Raw genomic sequence first — 15639 nt, forward strand, 5'->3', positions numbered from 1 at the left:
TCTTTTGAAAAATGAATTATCCAAAAAGAGAATATGCTACCTCTTGGCTTAAACGTTATTGTTTGACAAACTAGTAAAACTACAATTTTCTAGTAATTTATCGTAACTTACTTTACTATCGTCTTCTTTTGAAAGTATCGTCTTTATTCAAAGTACCACAACTTCTCTTCTTTTAACAAACAAGTGTTCTTTACTCAAACGGGAAATTTTTTGAGAAGCAAGTTACGCATCTAAAATTTTAAAAGTTTTTACTAGAAATTATTGAGTGTTCTTTGCTAAAAAATTTTTAAAAAATGCTAAGTATAATCTTTATTGCATTATTATAACTTATTTTTTCTTTTCTTTTTGTTCCTTTTCACATCCAAAACAACACTTTTTACCAATATTTTTTTGGTATACAATGATAATAACAAGATTTAAACTTACGATTTTATGCAAAGTATTTAATCTTTTCATTACTAGAAGCATGAAAAAAAAATCAATACTAGACCAATCTCAGTAAGCTACACTTGTTACTAATATGTATGAACCTATATAAGTAAAAATAGACGTGTAAATCCAATGGAAACTTGAAAGTATTGTCCAACCCAACCCTTTGAGTATTGTTACATTTTTATTATTCAATTGAATTAATTATTAGCAAGTTATCAAATTAAATTAACTATTTGTCAAACTAATACACTTAATCCTAATAGTTGATTTATTCATGTGCTATATGCATAATTTCTCTGAAATACCACAAGTTTTGGAATGGTAATATGATAAAGTTAAGTTCAAACAAATCCCACATCAAGAAAACGGTCATAAAAAACAATCAATAAAATTGCATGTTCAAGAGTTAAAGACTGAGACAAACCGGTAGATGTCATCCTATATTTTTCACATTTACATCAACTTGGAAAAAAAATCACATAAGACAAAAGTTTTCAGATTTTATGGAAACCGAATTCTTTATCAGTTGGATCAATCACTTTAAAAGTCGATATATAAATAATAAATACAATGTTCAACTATACTAATGTAGACCTTGTGGCTTTTGAAATACCCTTAAAACTACAATGAAATGGTTAAGAAAAAAGTTTTCATTAATTATTTATACTATTTTAATTAATCGTACTATATTGTATGTTAATTATGTTATTAATCGTACTATATTGTATGTTAATTATGTTATTCTCCATCATTTGAAGTTGAATAGGATTCCCCAAATTGAACTATTATGAATTAACTACCATTGCCAGCCTTGGTCAAATTTGTATACAATGATTGTTCAGATGATTCTATGTCTTATCAGTCTTCTTTTATTTTGGTTTTTATTCCCTTTGGGGCTGTCCTTGTTCATGCTTTTTGTTTTGCTCCCAAGGTTAGATTATGGAGTTCTTCATATTCTGATTCCATGTTCTTCTAGATACTGTGGCACTAATTCAAGGAGCAGAGAAGGTCCTACAACGATAAAGCTAAAAGTTTCTTCCTTACCTAAAGTGTTGCCAACTCTATTATAATGTGCCGGTATGGAACTCAAAGGAGACACTTGGCGTATGATGATTGTATTTGTAGTGAGGGCAGCTCCAAGGAGATAGAGCCACGACCTAACTTTATTCAAATCAAGAAATGACAAAAATTCAAACGATAAACATAATAAATTATACATCACATTAAATTTGGATTTGCTAGGCGATCATCAAATTTGGCAACAGATAAATTAGCCTTTTAGCCTTTTCTTATGATGAAATATTATTGGGTTGAGGATCATCCTCATCAAGTTGACATGTTGATTGCTACTGATGAATAAGGTTTTGCTTGATAAATTATAGCTCCATACATTTCTAAATAATAATAGGGTGTAAAATATTAAAAAAAAATAAAGATGTATTTACCTATAATTTAAAATGAATTGAATTTCTCAAGATGTTTTAATTTAAATTAAAAACATATGTATCTTTATTTTGTTACTTTTTATATTTTTTATTTTAAGAAAATTAAATGAGTAAAATTTATGTGATTTTTTTATAAATAAACTGAGTAATAAAAATGAATAGTTTTATAAAAATGATTATATAGTCTCATTTCTTTTTATTATCTGACGTACTAATGTTATCTAAAATTATGTAAGACACATGCAAGGGAAAAAATTAGATTAAAAGTTCATTCAGAAATCCTGAGTTTAGGAACGATGAACACGAAATCCCTAAAAGGCAAAAGGTTTGGGAGGTAGAGGATATTTTTATTTGAAAATACAAGCATGTTGACTTTGAAGAATCAAGCTTGTAAAGTTAACATTTAGAGTCAAAGCTAAACATTCATAAATGAATTAAAGAGCATAGCGTACGCACCAATTAAGTTAAAGCTAAATTATAATTTTAATCTCCTATAATTTTAAATTTATAATTTTGGTCCAAAAGATAAATGTTAATTTTGATGTAATATATTATGATGCTTACTTAAAACCGTTGACATCATATTTTTGTAGCAAGAGATTAAATAAAGTAAAAAATAAAAAGGATTTTAATAGAAATATTTCTAAATCAAAATATTTAGTCTCCTATTTTTTAAAAATAAACAATGTTGATTATTTCATCAGTTGATCATTTAAAGTCAAATATTAACTTTGATATAGCATATTAGTATTATTGTGCTTAGGTAGATTATCGACATGACACTTATATAACAAAAGATTAAATAAAGTTAAAAATAAAAAAAGATCTTGGTAGGAGTATTTTTAAATCAGGATGTATTAGTGTTGATGTTATATTTTTATAGATCGTTAACATAATACTTATGTGACAAAGGTTAAATAAAGTAGAAAAAAATAATAACAGATAAATTCATGACCTTTTTATTTAAATGTAAGATAATAAATCATTAAGACACGTTAACTTTATAAACATTATTTTATATGGATCACTAGTGGAGAATTTTTTTTCAAATTATAAAAATTTATAAATTAAAAGAATATTTAACATATAAATCTTCTTAAATATATTTTATTTTGAATAGTTTACCTATTTCATTTCAATTTTATCAATTTATAATTAAATTTCATAAATTAATATATAAATTATTTTATAAATTAATTTTAAAAAACGAATTATTTTTACTCCAATTATATAAATTAACATAATTGTATCAAATAATATATAAATTATGCAAAATACATAATTTTTTTAATATGTAAATTATTTTTATTCTAATTATATAAATTAATAAAATTTTAATATCTAATTTTTTAGGACATTTACATGTTAATATTTTCGTTTTAGTTATAAGAATATTTAGTAAATAATTTTTTAATATCAATTATATAACTCAAGAAATTACATAACTCAATATGTATATTTATAAAATAATTTTATATAATTTAGAAAATTTATGTGAATTTATTTTTATATGTAAATAATAAAAAATTTCATTTTAATTATAAAAAAGTAATAAATTTTTATTTTTATTTTTTGTATTTTTGATATATTATTTTAAATTTACATAATTTGTATAAATTACATAAAATAATTTTTTAAATAATCTATATATTAGTTTATGTAATTTTTAAAAAATTATAATTCAATAAAAAATATATAATAATTTATTATTTTATATTTATATAAAATTTTATAATAAAAATAAATACATGTGAAATTTAATACTAAATATATTTAAATATTAAATAATTTATTTTATTTTTAAATTTATAAAATTCAAAAAATAATAATTCTTGACTAATGATACATGTAAAATGGTATTTATAAAATTAACTAAACAAAACAAGTGTTTTAAATTTTTTTTGTTTTGTCTTTAAATAAAGGTCATGTGTTCAACTTCTATCATCATTATTTTTCTGTTTTATTTAACTTATTGTCATATAAACGTCACATCAATAATCTATATAAGCATCGATATGTCACATCTCAATATTTAATTTTGGATGATCAATTGAAAAAATAATAAAAATATTTATTCTAAAAAATAAGAGGACTAAATATTTTAATTTATAAATAAAAGACTAACATCATAAATTTAAAATTATAAAAAAACCAAAATTATAACTTAACCATCATCATCATCATCATCATCATCATCATAATAATAATAATAATAATAATAATAATAATAATAATAATTCTTCAATTCCACTATTTTTTCTCATAATTTAAGAAACATTTTGATGTATTTATTGAATTTATCTAACATCATTAAATAAATAACACATGATAAGAATAGATCTTTATAATATTTAATGTTTGATATATACTAACTAACTATATGTGTGTCTGGAATATGTATTTTCATAAACTTATCTAATATCATTAAATAACCCATGATAAAATATAATAGTTGGATTGAAATAAGATAAGAGAAAGATATAATAAATCTTTATAATATTTAATGTTTGATATATACTAACTAACTAATAATGTGTATCTGAAATATGTATTTTAATAGACTTGTCTCACATCATTGGATAGCACATGATAAAATATAGTAGTCGGATAAAAATAAGACGAGAGAAAAATATAATCCTTATAGTATTTAATGTTTGATATATACTACCTAACTAATATGTGTGCGTGTGTGAGGATCAAATAACACTACCTGGCAAATTACATTTTGACATCAATTTTTGGTCATCTATTTTTATTTAATTCCAAAGTTAAAAAATTTAATCATTTATGTAATTCATCGCTACTATTATTATTGTGACTACACCTGTCACCTATATAGGATTGTGATGATGGTAGATTAAATAAAAGGGTTAATAATTATATTAACATTTGAATCAAATAAAAAAATTCATATATAGAATTTGGGGCTAAAGTTTAATCTGACACATGTTTGAATACGTATAAGTATTTATAGAATAATCAAATATGAAAAAAAAATCTCATGGGAGATTTTTTATAAAAAATATCCCGTTAAAAATAAAGTAAATATATTTTTTTAGAAGCTAAATGACTTTAGCTTTGTCAACTTATTTGATTTTTTTATTTTATTTTATTTTCTTCTACATGATCTCATTGAGAAACTTATTTAAATAGAGTTCAGTGTCATTCAATCCCACTCCTATATATAAATAACACCTTAAATGAAAACTTTTTATTGTTAATGTGATAAGAGAGAATTATAAATATAAAACATTATGTTTTATTTAAATGATTTCGTTTGATTTTTAAAAGAAAAGTCATGTCCCTTAGTAAAAAAAAAAAGTCATTCACAGCAAGCATAAAATTAACATGTGATTAAGTATGATTTGATTAATATAACATTATATATCAACCAAATCAAATCAATATTTAATATTTCGCGGTTTAGTTGAATATTTTTTTTAAAACTTATAAATACAACTTATGACACTTCCTTAAAAATATAATTTATGACACTTACAAACATATGCTGACAACAAAACTTAGTTTATAAGTGAACCGAAGGAAAACAGTAGATAACTTAGTTGATGGAGTATAGTGCATGCTTGAAAATTAGATAAACAAATATTTTTGAGAAAAAAGAAATTTTATGAAAAGATTAAGATTTTTATTTTTTTAGTTTTGAGACAAATATTTTGAGTGCCAAGCGTTAACATCGGGCATTGAAGCATTAACTGTTGGAACATCAACTGATGCAATTTCAACACTGGTTAACTAAGCCTTGGCTGATTGAAAAGTTAACGAAATTTATATGTATTTTCTAATATAAACAAGTCATTGTCAGCTTGGTCCGCACAAGTCTACGGGAAGGAGTCACAATCTCACCATAGGATTTTGGGAGTTATGCAAAACATACCACATCCATCCACATGCATTTTTTTAAAACCTTTTAGTCAGATTAAAATTAGAGTATTTAATTTTTATATTACAAATTATTAAATAAAGATTTTATTTTAATTAAAAAATAATAGTACTACGGTTATGTGTCTATATATAATACTTAATTCATCAAAATCAATTAAAAATAATTAAATCAGTTAATTATAATTAATAATTTTATAATTTTACTTTTTTTCTTCTCAAAATTAAGCATATAATCAAATAGTTTAAGTGATAATTATTTTTAATCAATGAGATTATTTGTAGTTCAAGGAATAAGTTTTTTAACCAATGATTATGACTCATATTGTTAATAATCCAATAAATACATCATATTTATACATTTAAAAGTATTACAAAATTAATAATTAATAGATTTACAAGTAATCTTATATTTTTATAATTAAAATAAAAATATTTCCATTTTTATATAAAGAATCAGAAAATAGAGGTAGTACAAAAAATATACAAACTATGGTATCTAAGTTTGAATTATTTAAGAATTAGTATTGCTATCCTCGTGAATTGGTCAATTTCGTCATTCTCTGTATACAAAAAAGCTATAGTAACATGAAATCACAAAGTGAAACTCATAATGTTTTATTTATTTATAAAAAAAATAAAATGATATAAAACATATGGTAAAATCTCATGTTATTCATAAAGAGTCACAATTTACTTAATCAATGCTGGCTCATATTGAATAGAGATATTAACGATTATGTCTGGGGATATATAAAACGTGGCATATATATATATATATATATATATATATATATATATATATATATATATATATATATATATATATATATATATGAACAATAATACACACACAATCAATTTGAGGGACTATATAATGTATGAACTCAGATAAGCTGATAAAAAAATTCATATTCTAGCTAAGTAAATACATTATACTTACACTATTAATTGATGAAACTCAATTTATTATTATTAATATTATTAGATTTATCGTATCAACGTATAGTTGTAAAAATATATTAAATCTGGTGATTTTGGTCGAATTGACTCAATCAAGAATCAATGGATCGATTGATCCGCTTAAACTATTGGATTAGAAACTTAATAACAATATAATAACTAATAATTATCATGTTCATCTTGATATAATTTAATATTTATATATTTTATACATTCATATTTATTTAGTTGTTCATGATCATTTGACAATTTTTATATTTAGGCTAAAAAATAACAACAGTTTTCTTAGAAACTTAATAATAACACCCAACAAAACAATTTATAATAATAAGTAATTATGTAATATTAAAATATAAACCATAAATTACTAATATTTTATTAGTTATATTATATATATTTTTAATTTTTTGATATATATCGAATAAAAAAGTTACCCAGCGGGTTGATATTTGATCCACGGATAAATTTTCATAACCCACCATGCATACGAAACTTGATTTCTAATTATTTTAAGGCTAACTACTGACAAAACTAATTCGAAGTTAGTTGAAAATTGGACTAATTAGTAACTCGGTAATTTTGATTTATAAACTGAATAAGTTGAACTTAATTAAATTAAAAAAATAAATCGTAAAATAATGGAGTTAAACCTAAGTAAAGTACAGCTCCAAATTAAAGTCATTAAATAATGGAGTTGAACCTAAGTTAAGCACAGCTCCACTTGTTTGATTTACACATTTTAAGCGCTGCATATCTGTTGTACAAAGTCGAAAGTCAATAAGCATGCTTATTTATGTTAACTAGTATATTAAATTTTGATAGACGAAGAGAAATTTCAATATAAAAGGACGGAACAATTAACAATAAATGTCTTCTTAAATAAATGTTATAGAACAATCCTCTTTTATTGCCAATAACTTTCCTTTAACGAAGAAAAATCCTCTCTAGTACCAAAAAATACAAAAAAGAGTTAGACTTTTTTAAATGACATTAATAAATTATCCGATCCTTAGAGTACAATAATGCTCGAAAGAATTAAAAAAAGGAATACAATATATAATCAAAACAGTAACAATAATATGAAAATTGTAACAACTAAGGCCATAATTCCATTATATAATAGCTACCGAGGCAACAAACAAAAACTCCAACCAGAGAGTGTAACTGTCATTAACATGTATTATTATGCCAATCATTAACCCTATAAAAGAAAGAATCACACTCACAAGAAGAAGAAGAAGAAAATCATTAGAAAATCGTAAAGACTGCAGTGGAAAGAATAGGAAAAACAAAAGACAAAATCCGAACCAAACACACTGGAACTCCACGTGGATGACCTGGAACTCCCGACTACAAAATATAAAATAAATATTGTAAAAAAGAAGAAGAAGAAGAAGAAGAAGAAAATGACGTGATATTTTGGCTATATAAGTAGTAAGTTACGACTTTATTTATGAACGTGTCACTCACAGAATTCTCGCCTGCTCCAAAAACGTCCTGGCACGTAACAAACTCACCCTTCTTTTTCTCTCTTCTGTTTACGTCTACGCATTCATTCATTCACTTAACTTATCATCTTCCTAGCTCGCTCCGTTTTTCTCTCTCTCTCGCCAAACGCTTCTTCCACTATGCCTTCCCAATCGGTTCTGGTTACCGGAGGAGCCGGTTATATCGGTAGCCACACCGTCCTTCAGCTTCTCCTCAGCGGTTACCATGTCTTCGCCGTCGACAATTTCGACAATTCTTCCGAAACCGCCATCAACAGAGTCAAGGAACTCGCCGGAGAATTCGCAAATAACCTTTCCTTTTCCAAGGTATGCCGGAGAAAAACTCTGTTTTGATTGGTTGCACGGCCCTCAAAATTGGTTTATTTTGTGTTTTTTTTTTGTTTGTTTGATTTGTGTTTAAGATTTGTTTTTTCGATTTTTGGATTCAATATTTGGGTTTGTGTAGTAATACTATGCTTTTTCTAAATTTTTTACGGGGCCTATTCCGCTTTGTAAATTGTGGTGGGCCCCACCGACAGGTAAAAGCAGCAAAAGTGTTGCGCTTCGCTTTATTCCATAGTTTATAGTTTTATAAACAGACGGTGACATGTTAAAATCACGAGTGTTTCATAATCATACGAAGCTCTGTCTGTTTCACAATTAACCCGACAAGTACATAATGTACTTTTTGATGTGATGTGAGTTTAAGATCCAAATCCAATATTACCTCGGATCTTTTTTTTATAAGGAATAAGTTTGCACACCGAAGAAAGTAGGAAGTATTGCTCAGTTACTTTCCATGATGTCTAATTTCGTTTCCAATTAGACTCGTATTTGTATGTTTCTTTTTCTCCCTCTCAAGTCCAATTGATGTTTCTGTGATTTTTTAAGCCAATTTTTTGTCTGTTTAGTTGCGAACTCTGGTTTTGATTATCTATACAATTACTTTATTGAGGTGATGATTAACTCTTCATTATATTTTTCCTGCTGCAGCTAGACTTGCGGGACAGAGCTGCCCTCGAGAAAATATTTTCAACCAATAAGTAAGGATTTGGCAGAAATTTTTATAATTGAAAAAGAAAAAAATGATTGTTCTTTTCTTTGTCGGTGCTTCATGTTTTCTTGTACTAGTTTGTTAAGTTGTAACTGTTTTTCATTCATGTATGTGTCTTTTTCCTGCAGGTTTGATGCTGTGATACATTTTGCTGGGCTTAAGGCAGTGGGTGAAAGCGTGGATAAACCACTGCTCTACTTTGACAACAACTTGATAGGGACAATCGTTCTATTTGAAGTCATGGCTGCCCACGGATGCAAGAAGGTATATTCATTTGTTTTTTTTACTTTTTGGGTCTTGTGTGGTTTGCCTCAACTGCATTGACAAATATAATTATATTCATGAATATGTCACACTTTCATAGCATTTCAATTTGTGAGACCGGAATCAGGGTCCTTAATGGGTCATAAATGTCATATTCATTTAGTACTGGCAGTGAAGTGGGAAAGTGTCAACCGTTAAATTGCAACCGTTTGTTTTAAAAAAATAAATAGAAGCTTCATGTTATGATGAAGTGTAGACCTTTTCCTCTCCTATCCCCTGCTATTTTGAAGTGTCTTGTGGAATTGGTTACGCATTAATTATATTTTCTTGATGCTGCAATCTGATTATTTAACTGATTTTATATTTCTTTGAATGATTTCAGCTTGTGTTCTCATCTTCAGCAACTGTATATGGCTGGCCAAAGGAGGTCCCATGTACCGAAGAGTTCCCTTTGTCAGCAACAAACCCATATGGACGAACCAAGGTTTTGCATTTTAATTTCATAATTATAATTTGTTGAATACTAACAATGATATCTAATGAGAGTTTTTCTCTTTTCAGCTTATCATCGAAGAAATTTGTCGTGATATCTACCGTGCAGATTCTGATTGGAAAGTTATACTGTTGAGATACTTCAACCCAGTTGGTGCACATCCCAGTGGTTATATTGGTGAAGATCCTCGTGGAATTCCAAACAATCTCATGCCCTTTGTTCAACAAGTGGCAGTTGGCAGACGCCCTGCATTGACTGTTTTTGGAAACGATTATAAAACAACTGACGGCACTGGAGTATGTTCTCACTGTTTTTGACTTGGTTTAGTGAACATTTTCCTTGAAAGATTTAATGCAATGCTCACACACACCCTATACATATTAGAAAATTGAGAAGAGATACAAGTGACCTAAGTTGACGAGGCCAAAAATCATAAGAATAAGATAAGACTTCCACAGCGATATCCCATTAATTTGATGATATGAGCTCTATTTATAGGGCCTATTAGAGATGTCATTAACAATTAATAAACATTTGTAACAACCTAACTAACTAACTCATTTCATAACTGATACAACTAACACTTGATTAATATCCTGAAACAATACACTTTTTTGGAATATTTTGATGATCTGGACATCCTGAGCTACCATAGTCACAGTTTGGCCATTCTTACATGCCTATATTCCCATTTCCTAAGATCTGCCTTAGATTTCTTCAAGAATCTTACAGAACGGACCTTTTTTTTCAGGTTCGTGATTACATTCATGTTCTTGATTTAGCAGATGGGCATATTGCGGCATTGCGTAAACTCAATGATCCTAAAATAGGTATTATTCCTAATTATTATTTTCTTCTAATAACTTACTGTGTTCTTTTGGTAAACTCTGGCATTAGCAATTATTGTGAATGTGAATTGAATGATTAATTTCTATAAGGCAGTGATAAATTTTCCTATTGGCCATTTTTGTTTTGGATTTCTTTTTATGTTGAAACTCTGGTCTTTTATCCAATCGAACTGTGATCCATGTAGCTGACCTGACTTAGTGTGATAAGGCTTTGTTGTTGTCGTCATGTTACTTTGGTAAAATTTTGTACTGTTTGTATATACAGGTTGTGAGGTTTATAACTTGGGAACAGGAAAGGGAACATCTGTTTTGGAGATGGTAAACGCTTTTGAACAGGCCTCTGGAAAGGTAACAGACTTGTAACTTCATGTCTTTTCTTGTATCTATTATCTATTATCTATGTAGTATATTATAAACCTTGCTGCAATTTTTTGGCAGTTTTATATAAATGCAATTTGGTTCTCATTTTCGTTGTTTTTCTTTCTTCCCGGGACTTCAAATTTGATAGAGTAACCATTCATCTGACATACTAAATCTCTATTATCATGTGTTCTGATAAGATACAACGAAATGGAAGAAATGTGAATCAAACTCAAACCTAGTCGTTTTTTTGGACTGTCAATTTTCATGCATCTGTCCCGGTGCATTCCTGATTCTTTTGAACCTCAACTACATGTTTTGTCTCTCTGATTGGTAGACACAACAACATGAAAGGGGGCAACTAAAATTTTAGAAAGCAAACATCTTCCCTTCCTACGCAACGGATCTGTTCAATTTCATGTTTAAGTGTTTTAAATAGATAAACCTAAAACATCTTGAACCAACTTGTTTATGATATTCTTCAGTACCTGACTAATATAATCTTACAATTTATTAATGTTCAGAAAATTCCACTTGCAATGGCTGGTCGGAGACCTGGAGATGCTGAAATTGTTTATGCATCAACAGAGAAAGCGGAAAGAGAACTTAATTGGAAGTAAGTATTAATTTGCTTCAAAGTGAATAATTACATGACATGAGATTTAGCTCAACTTAAGGCTCTCAGTTTTCTGCCTGAACTGAACATTTATGATTTTGTTCATTGTCATCACCATCCTTTTTTTTTATCAGCGAAAAGAAAATTTATATTAGAGATTGTGCAGTTTACAAGTAAACCACAACAGCCACAATAAATGGTTACCCACTATTTAGAGAAAGAATGTCACCAAATAGCAAGAAACCACCTAGGCTGGCAACATTTAAACCAACAAAAGCACACAATCCGTGCCCAAATTAAGTCATCACCGTCCTTGTGAATATCACCGCCACGATATTAAATGACTGAATACTTTCACGTCTATTCAAAACTCTTTTCGGTCTTTTCAATTTTGCAACTAATTACACATGGAAATGTTTTCGTCTTCTGATAAATAAAAAAATGGGCAAGGTTTCTCTAATTGTTATTTCCGCTCCCTTTTTCTTTTTTTCTCACAAATTTATCGCCGTGCAGGACTAAATATAGCATCGATGATATGTGCCGCGATCAATGGAATTGGGCTAGCAAAAACCCTTATGGCTATGGTGCATCTGCAGATTCCTCCAATTGATGTCGATGATTGTCGGATATAGTATATATGTTCTCTTTTGGGGTCTTTTTGAACCCTGTCGCCCAATAGGTCCCTAAAGTTTTTCTTTAGCTATTCTAAGGTGGAAGTTAAATCATTTCCTAGTTTATTATGAATTATAATAAAGTGGTAAATAAGTAGTGGTTTAGTTTACTTAGTGATTCTTTAGGTTCCAACTCACAGAATATTGAATGGGTATTCTCTCATGTTCTTCATGAACATGACTGCATCCTGTTTTGTAAATCTAAACCACACATTATAGAGTATGACTAACCGGTATAATCTTACCTTACCTCATTATCCATAATAAAGTTTTACATAGCATTATATGCTTTTGATTTTCCTTTTATTTTCTCTTGGATTTTTTTATAACTATCGTCGGATGAGGAAGCCATAATCTCGCAATCTAATTCTTCTAATGATTTTTTTTTCATATATGAGGTTTAAGCCGGAGATGTTAATTTCAGCAATATTAGACCTATGCAAACTCCCAACAGTTAAGAGTATCTTAATGTAACAATTATGCTTAAGTTACTTTTAATGAGCCCTGCAACCATGAAATGAGGTTTATGCATTGTTTCGTGGACATTAATATCATGAAAAAAGAATATAATTCTCATAATATATATGGATTTTTTTTACAAAAATAAATCATAATAATTACACGGAAAAGAGAAGGGTTGCAATAAATAATCACTCATCCAAATGAAGAAGTTAGCATTGTGCATCGGGCACAATGTTAACTCGGTTAACCAGGAACGCAAGCTCATGAGCAACATCCTTGAATTGGAGAACTCCTCCATTGTTGCATTTTGATAGCAACCGTGCCGCTTCTTCCTTTGTCAATTTAATCCTCACTCTCATCTCTTCTTTTTCTCCTACTTCATTACCACTACCAAACCTTGTTTTCTCAAACTCTTTTTCACTATCTTCTCCCAAAATGGTAGGTTCTGATTCTGCAAACCGGACAGTTTTCTGCACTGCCTTCCTTGGCCTTTGTTTTCTGGTTAACTCATCTCTGTAAACTGGTTTTGTGACTTCCAGTGGCTCTACTTTCACTTTTTTATGTGATACTTTTCCATTAAAGCAAGCAAATATGGTGCGAATCATTCTTAATTAACAAGATTACAAGCGTGAGTTTTGAGTTTTTTTATCAAGGAACGAAGGAGAGGGAAGATACAATAAGAGAATGTGAAGGAGTGAATTTATACTAATAATTTGGTTTGGTCTAGAAAAGTTTGAAGTGCCAACCGGGGCATGCAAAGAAAATAATAGTAAAAGGTGTTAGTTACCTTGGAAATTTTATTAGCCAATGAGGAAATTTAGTCACGACTAGGAATCTATATTTAGTCAAGCTTCAAGTGATTGATTGTCAAATTAGATGTTTCTCTTTTGTGTACATCTACATACTGAAGTTAAAAAGACTATATTATCATTGTTGAAAGGGTCAATATGCATATATGGATTGAGGGCTTTATTGGTGTTTCAACTGTGAGCTGAATGGACACCTTGGCCACCTCTACAGCTTGTGATCCGTTCAAGAAGGTGAACACTGTCCATTAGAGACAAGCCCTTCTACTTTATTTAATCCTGTAAAGCACATACTAAGGAGGGTGCAACTTGAAGTTTTACATCACGGCATCTTGGAAAGTGATGCGAAGAATGAGTCATGGAGAAATTATGCAACGCGCTTTGGAATTTGGATTGAAATTAGACTAAGCTGAATGAAACTAAGTCAATAAGATCATGTTTCGAAACCATAGTTAGACTAATTAATATGATTGATATTTGACTATGCTGAGACTAGTCAATATGATTATGTTTCCAAACCATAGCTTTTGTTACCCATTCGTGTTACTATCAATTTGGAGATTTAAATTAGACTAAGACGATACTAAGTCATTATAGTCAATTTTGTTTCAAAAACAGATAGTTTTTCTTACCCATTCGTGTTACTATGATTATGTTTCAAAACTATAGTCATTCATTATATTGCTCCTATCTATTAGACACTTAGTTTCAGTTTTAGTTGTTTGATTTTGGCTTTGGTCTAAAAGGTTAAGTTTGAAGTATCTTCCAACCATTCTTTTGTGTGAAGACTCGGTGCCATTGATGCTAGAAGCCAAAGACACTAATTGTTTGTCCTGCTGCTCCCAGTTTAGGTACTCTAGCTTTTGCTGTCTAGTTAGTTCATGTTCTTCATTCAATAACCTTTTTGGCCTCAATTTTCTGATATAAGCTTATGCAGCTGATAACCCTTGATTGTTGCAACAGCCTATTATCTCCACGTAAGATAGTTTTCATGTGTGTTTGTTTGCAGTCAGCACACGTTTTTATGCATGCTTAGATCAATCCAAGAATCTTGTGACATTGGATTCAGCTAGCGTTTGAGACTTGTTAATACTAAAACGAACACACCCTTCCTCGTCTAATTTGAGGTTTAGGATGTAATAGATAAGATACTAGCTAGGCAGAGTTATGCTTGATCATTCAAGTTCTGATACCATAAAGATATATAAGCAGTAATTAATAAATGAGAGAAGGAATAGGGATAAATTATACGCTATAATATTCATTGGGTTAATGTATATCCATAGTTTTTCTATATTTTAAAAAAAAAAGTATACCCAGGCTAATCCATCACCTTACTGTAATAACTAACATAGCAGAATTCATAACTAACTTTTATTTTTTTCCAATTGGATTTAGAACTAATATTTTTTTTAAGTGACATAAAAAAAGTAATTTCATTAATTAAAATAAAACAATATATGTAAAGTTCACGATTCCATCACCTTACTGTAATAACTAACATAGCAGAATTCATAACTAACTTTTATTTTTTTTCCAATTGGATTTAGAACTAATATTTTTTTAAAGTGACATAAAAAAAAAGTAATTTCATTAATTAAAATAAAAAAATATATGTAAAGTTCAGATTAAACTAAAATTGCAGATTTTCTAAAACGTGAAAACTAAAATCACAAAAAAGGGAACCAAAATTATAATTTATAAAAAAGCATTAAAATTATTTTTATTAAATGAAAATATGAAGAATATATTTCCCTTATTTTCTAATCTATCTATATTGATTTTTAAACGATATGAATGTATACTTTAATTCCTTACCATTTCATCTCAATGAATAT

General features: G+C 28.3%; 1 protein-coding gene across 1 annotated transcript; it reads left to right on the forward strand.

Moving 5' to 3' along the window:
• Positions 1–8290: 8290 nt before the first annotated feature.
• LOC100812565 (UDP-glucose 4-epimerase GEPI48-like) lies at positions 8291–12835 on the forward strand. The gene is made up of 9 exons (NM_001255031.2): positions 8291–8554; positions 9221–9270; positions 9410–9545; positions 9928–10029; positions 10107–10334; positions 10790–10868; positions 11152–11234; positions 11771–11862; positions 12376–12835. Exons 1-9 carry the CDS (start codon positions 8369–8371, stop codon positions 12470–12472), a joined length of 1053 nt encoding a protein of 350 aa, NP_001241960.2. The 5' UTR covers positions 8291–8368; the 3' UTR covers positions 12473–12835.
• Positions 12836–15639: the final 2804 nt, after the last annotated feature.

The sequence above is a fragment of the Glycine max genome, chromosome 5 (assembly GCF_000004515.6).
Source record: "Glycine max cultivar Williams 82 chromosome 5, Glycine_max_v4.0, whole genome shotgun sequence".
In the NCBI taxonomy this organism is placed as follows: domain Eukaryota; kingdom Viridiplantae; phylum Streptophyta; class Magnoliopsida; order Fabales; family Fabaceae; genus Glycine; species Glycine max.

Bases quoted from the DNA above. Each gene is read 5' to 3' on its own strand.
- LOC100812565 (NM_001255031.2), top strand. From the start codon at position 8,369: ATGCCTTCCCAATCGGTTCTGGTTACCGGAGGAGCCGGTTATATCGGT. The intron at 9,546-9,927 runs GTATATTCATTT...GAATGATTTCAG, and splicing joins CTGCCCACGGATGCAAGAAG to CTTGTGTTCTCATCTTCAGC. The intron at 10,869-11,151 runs GTATTATTCCTA...TTGTATATACAG, and splicing joins ACTCAATGATCCTAAAATAG to GTTGTGAGGTTTATAACTTG.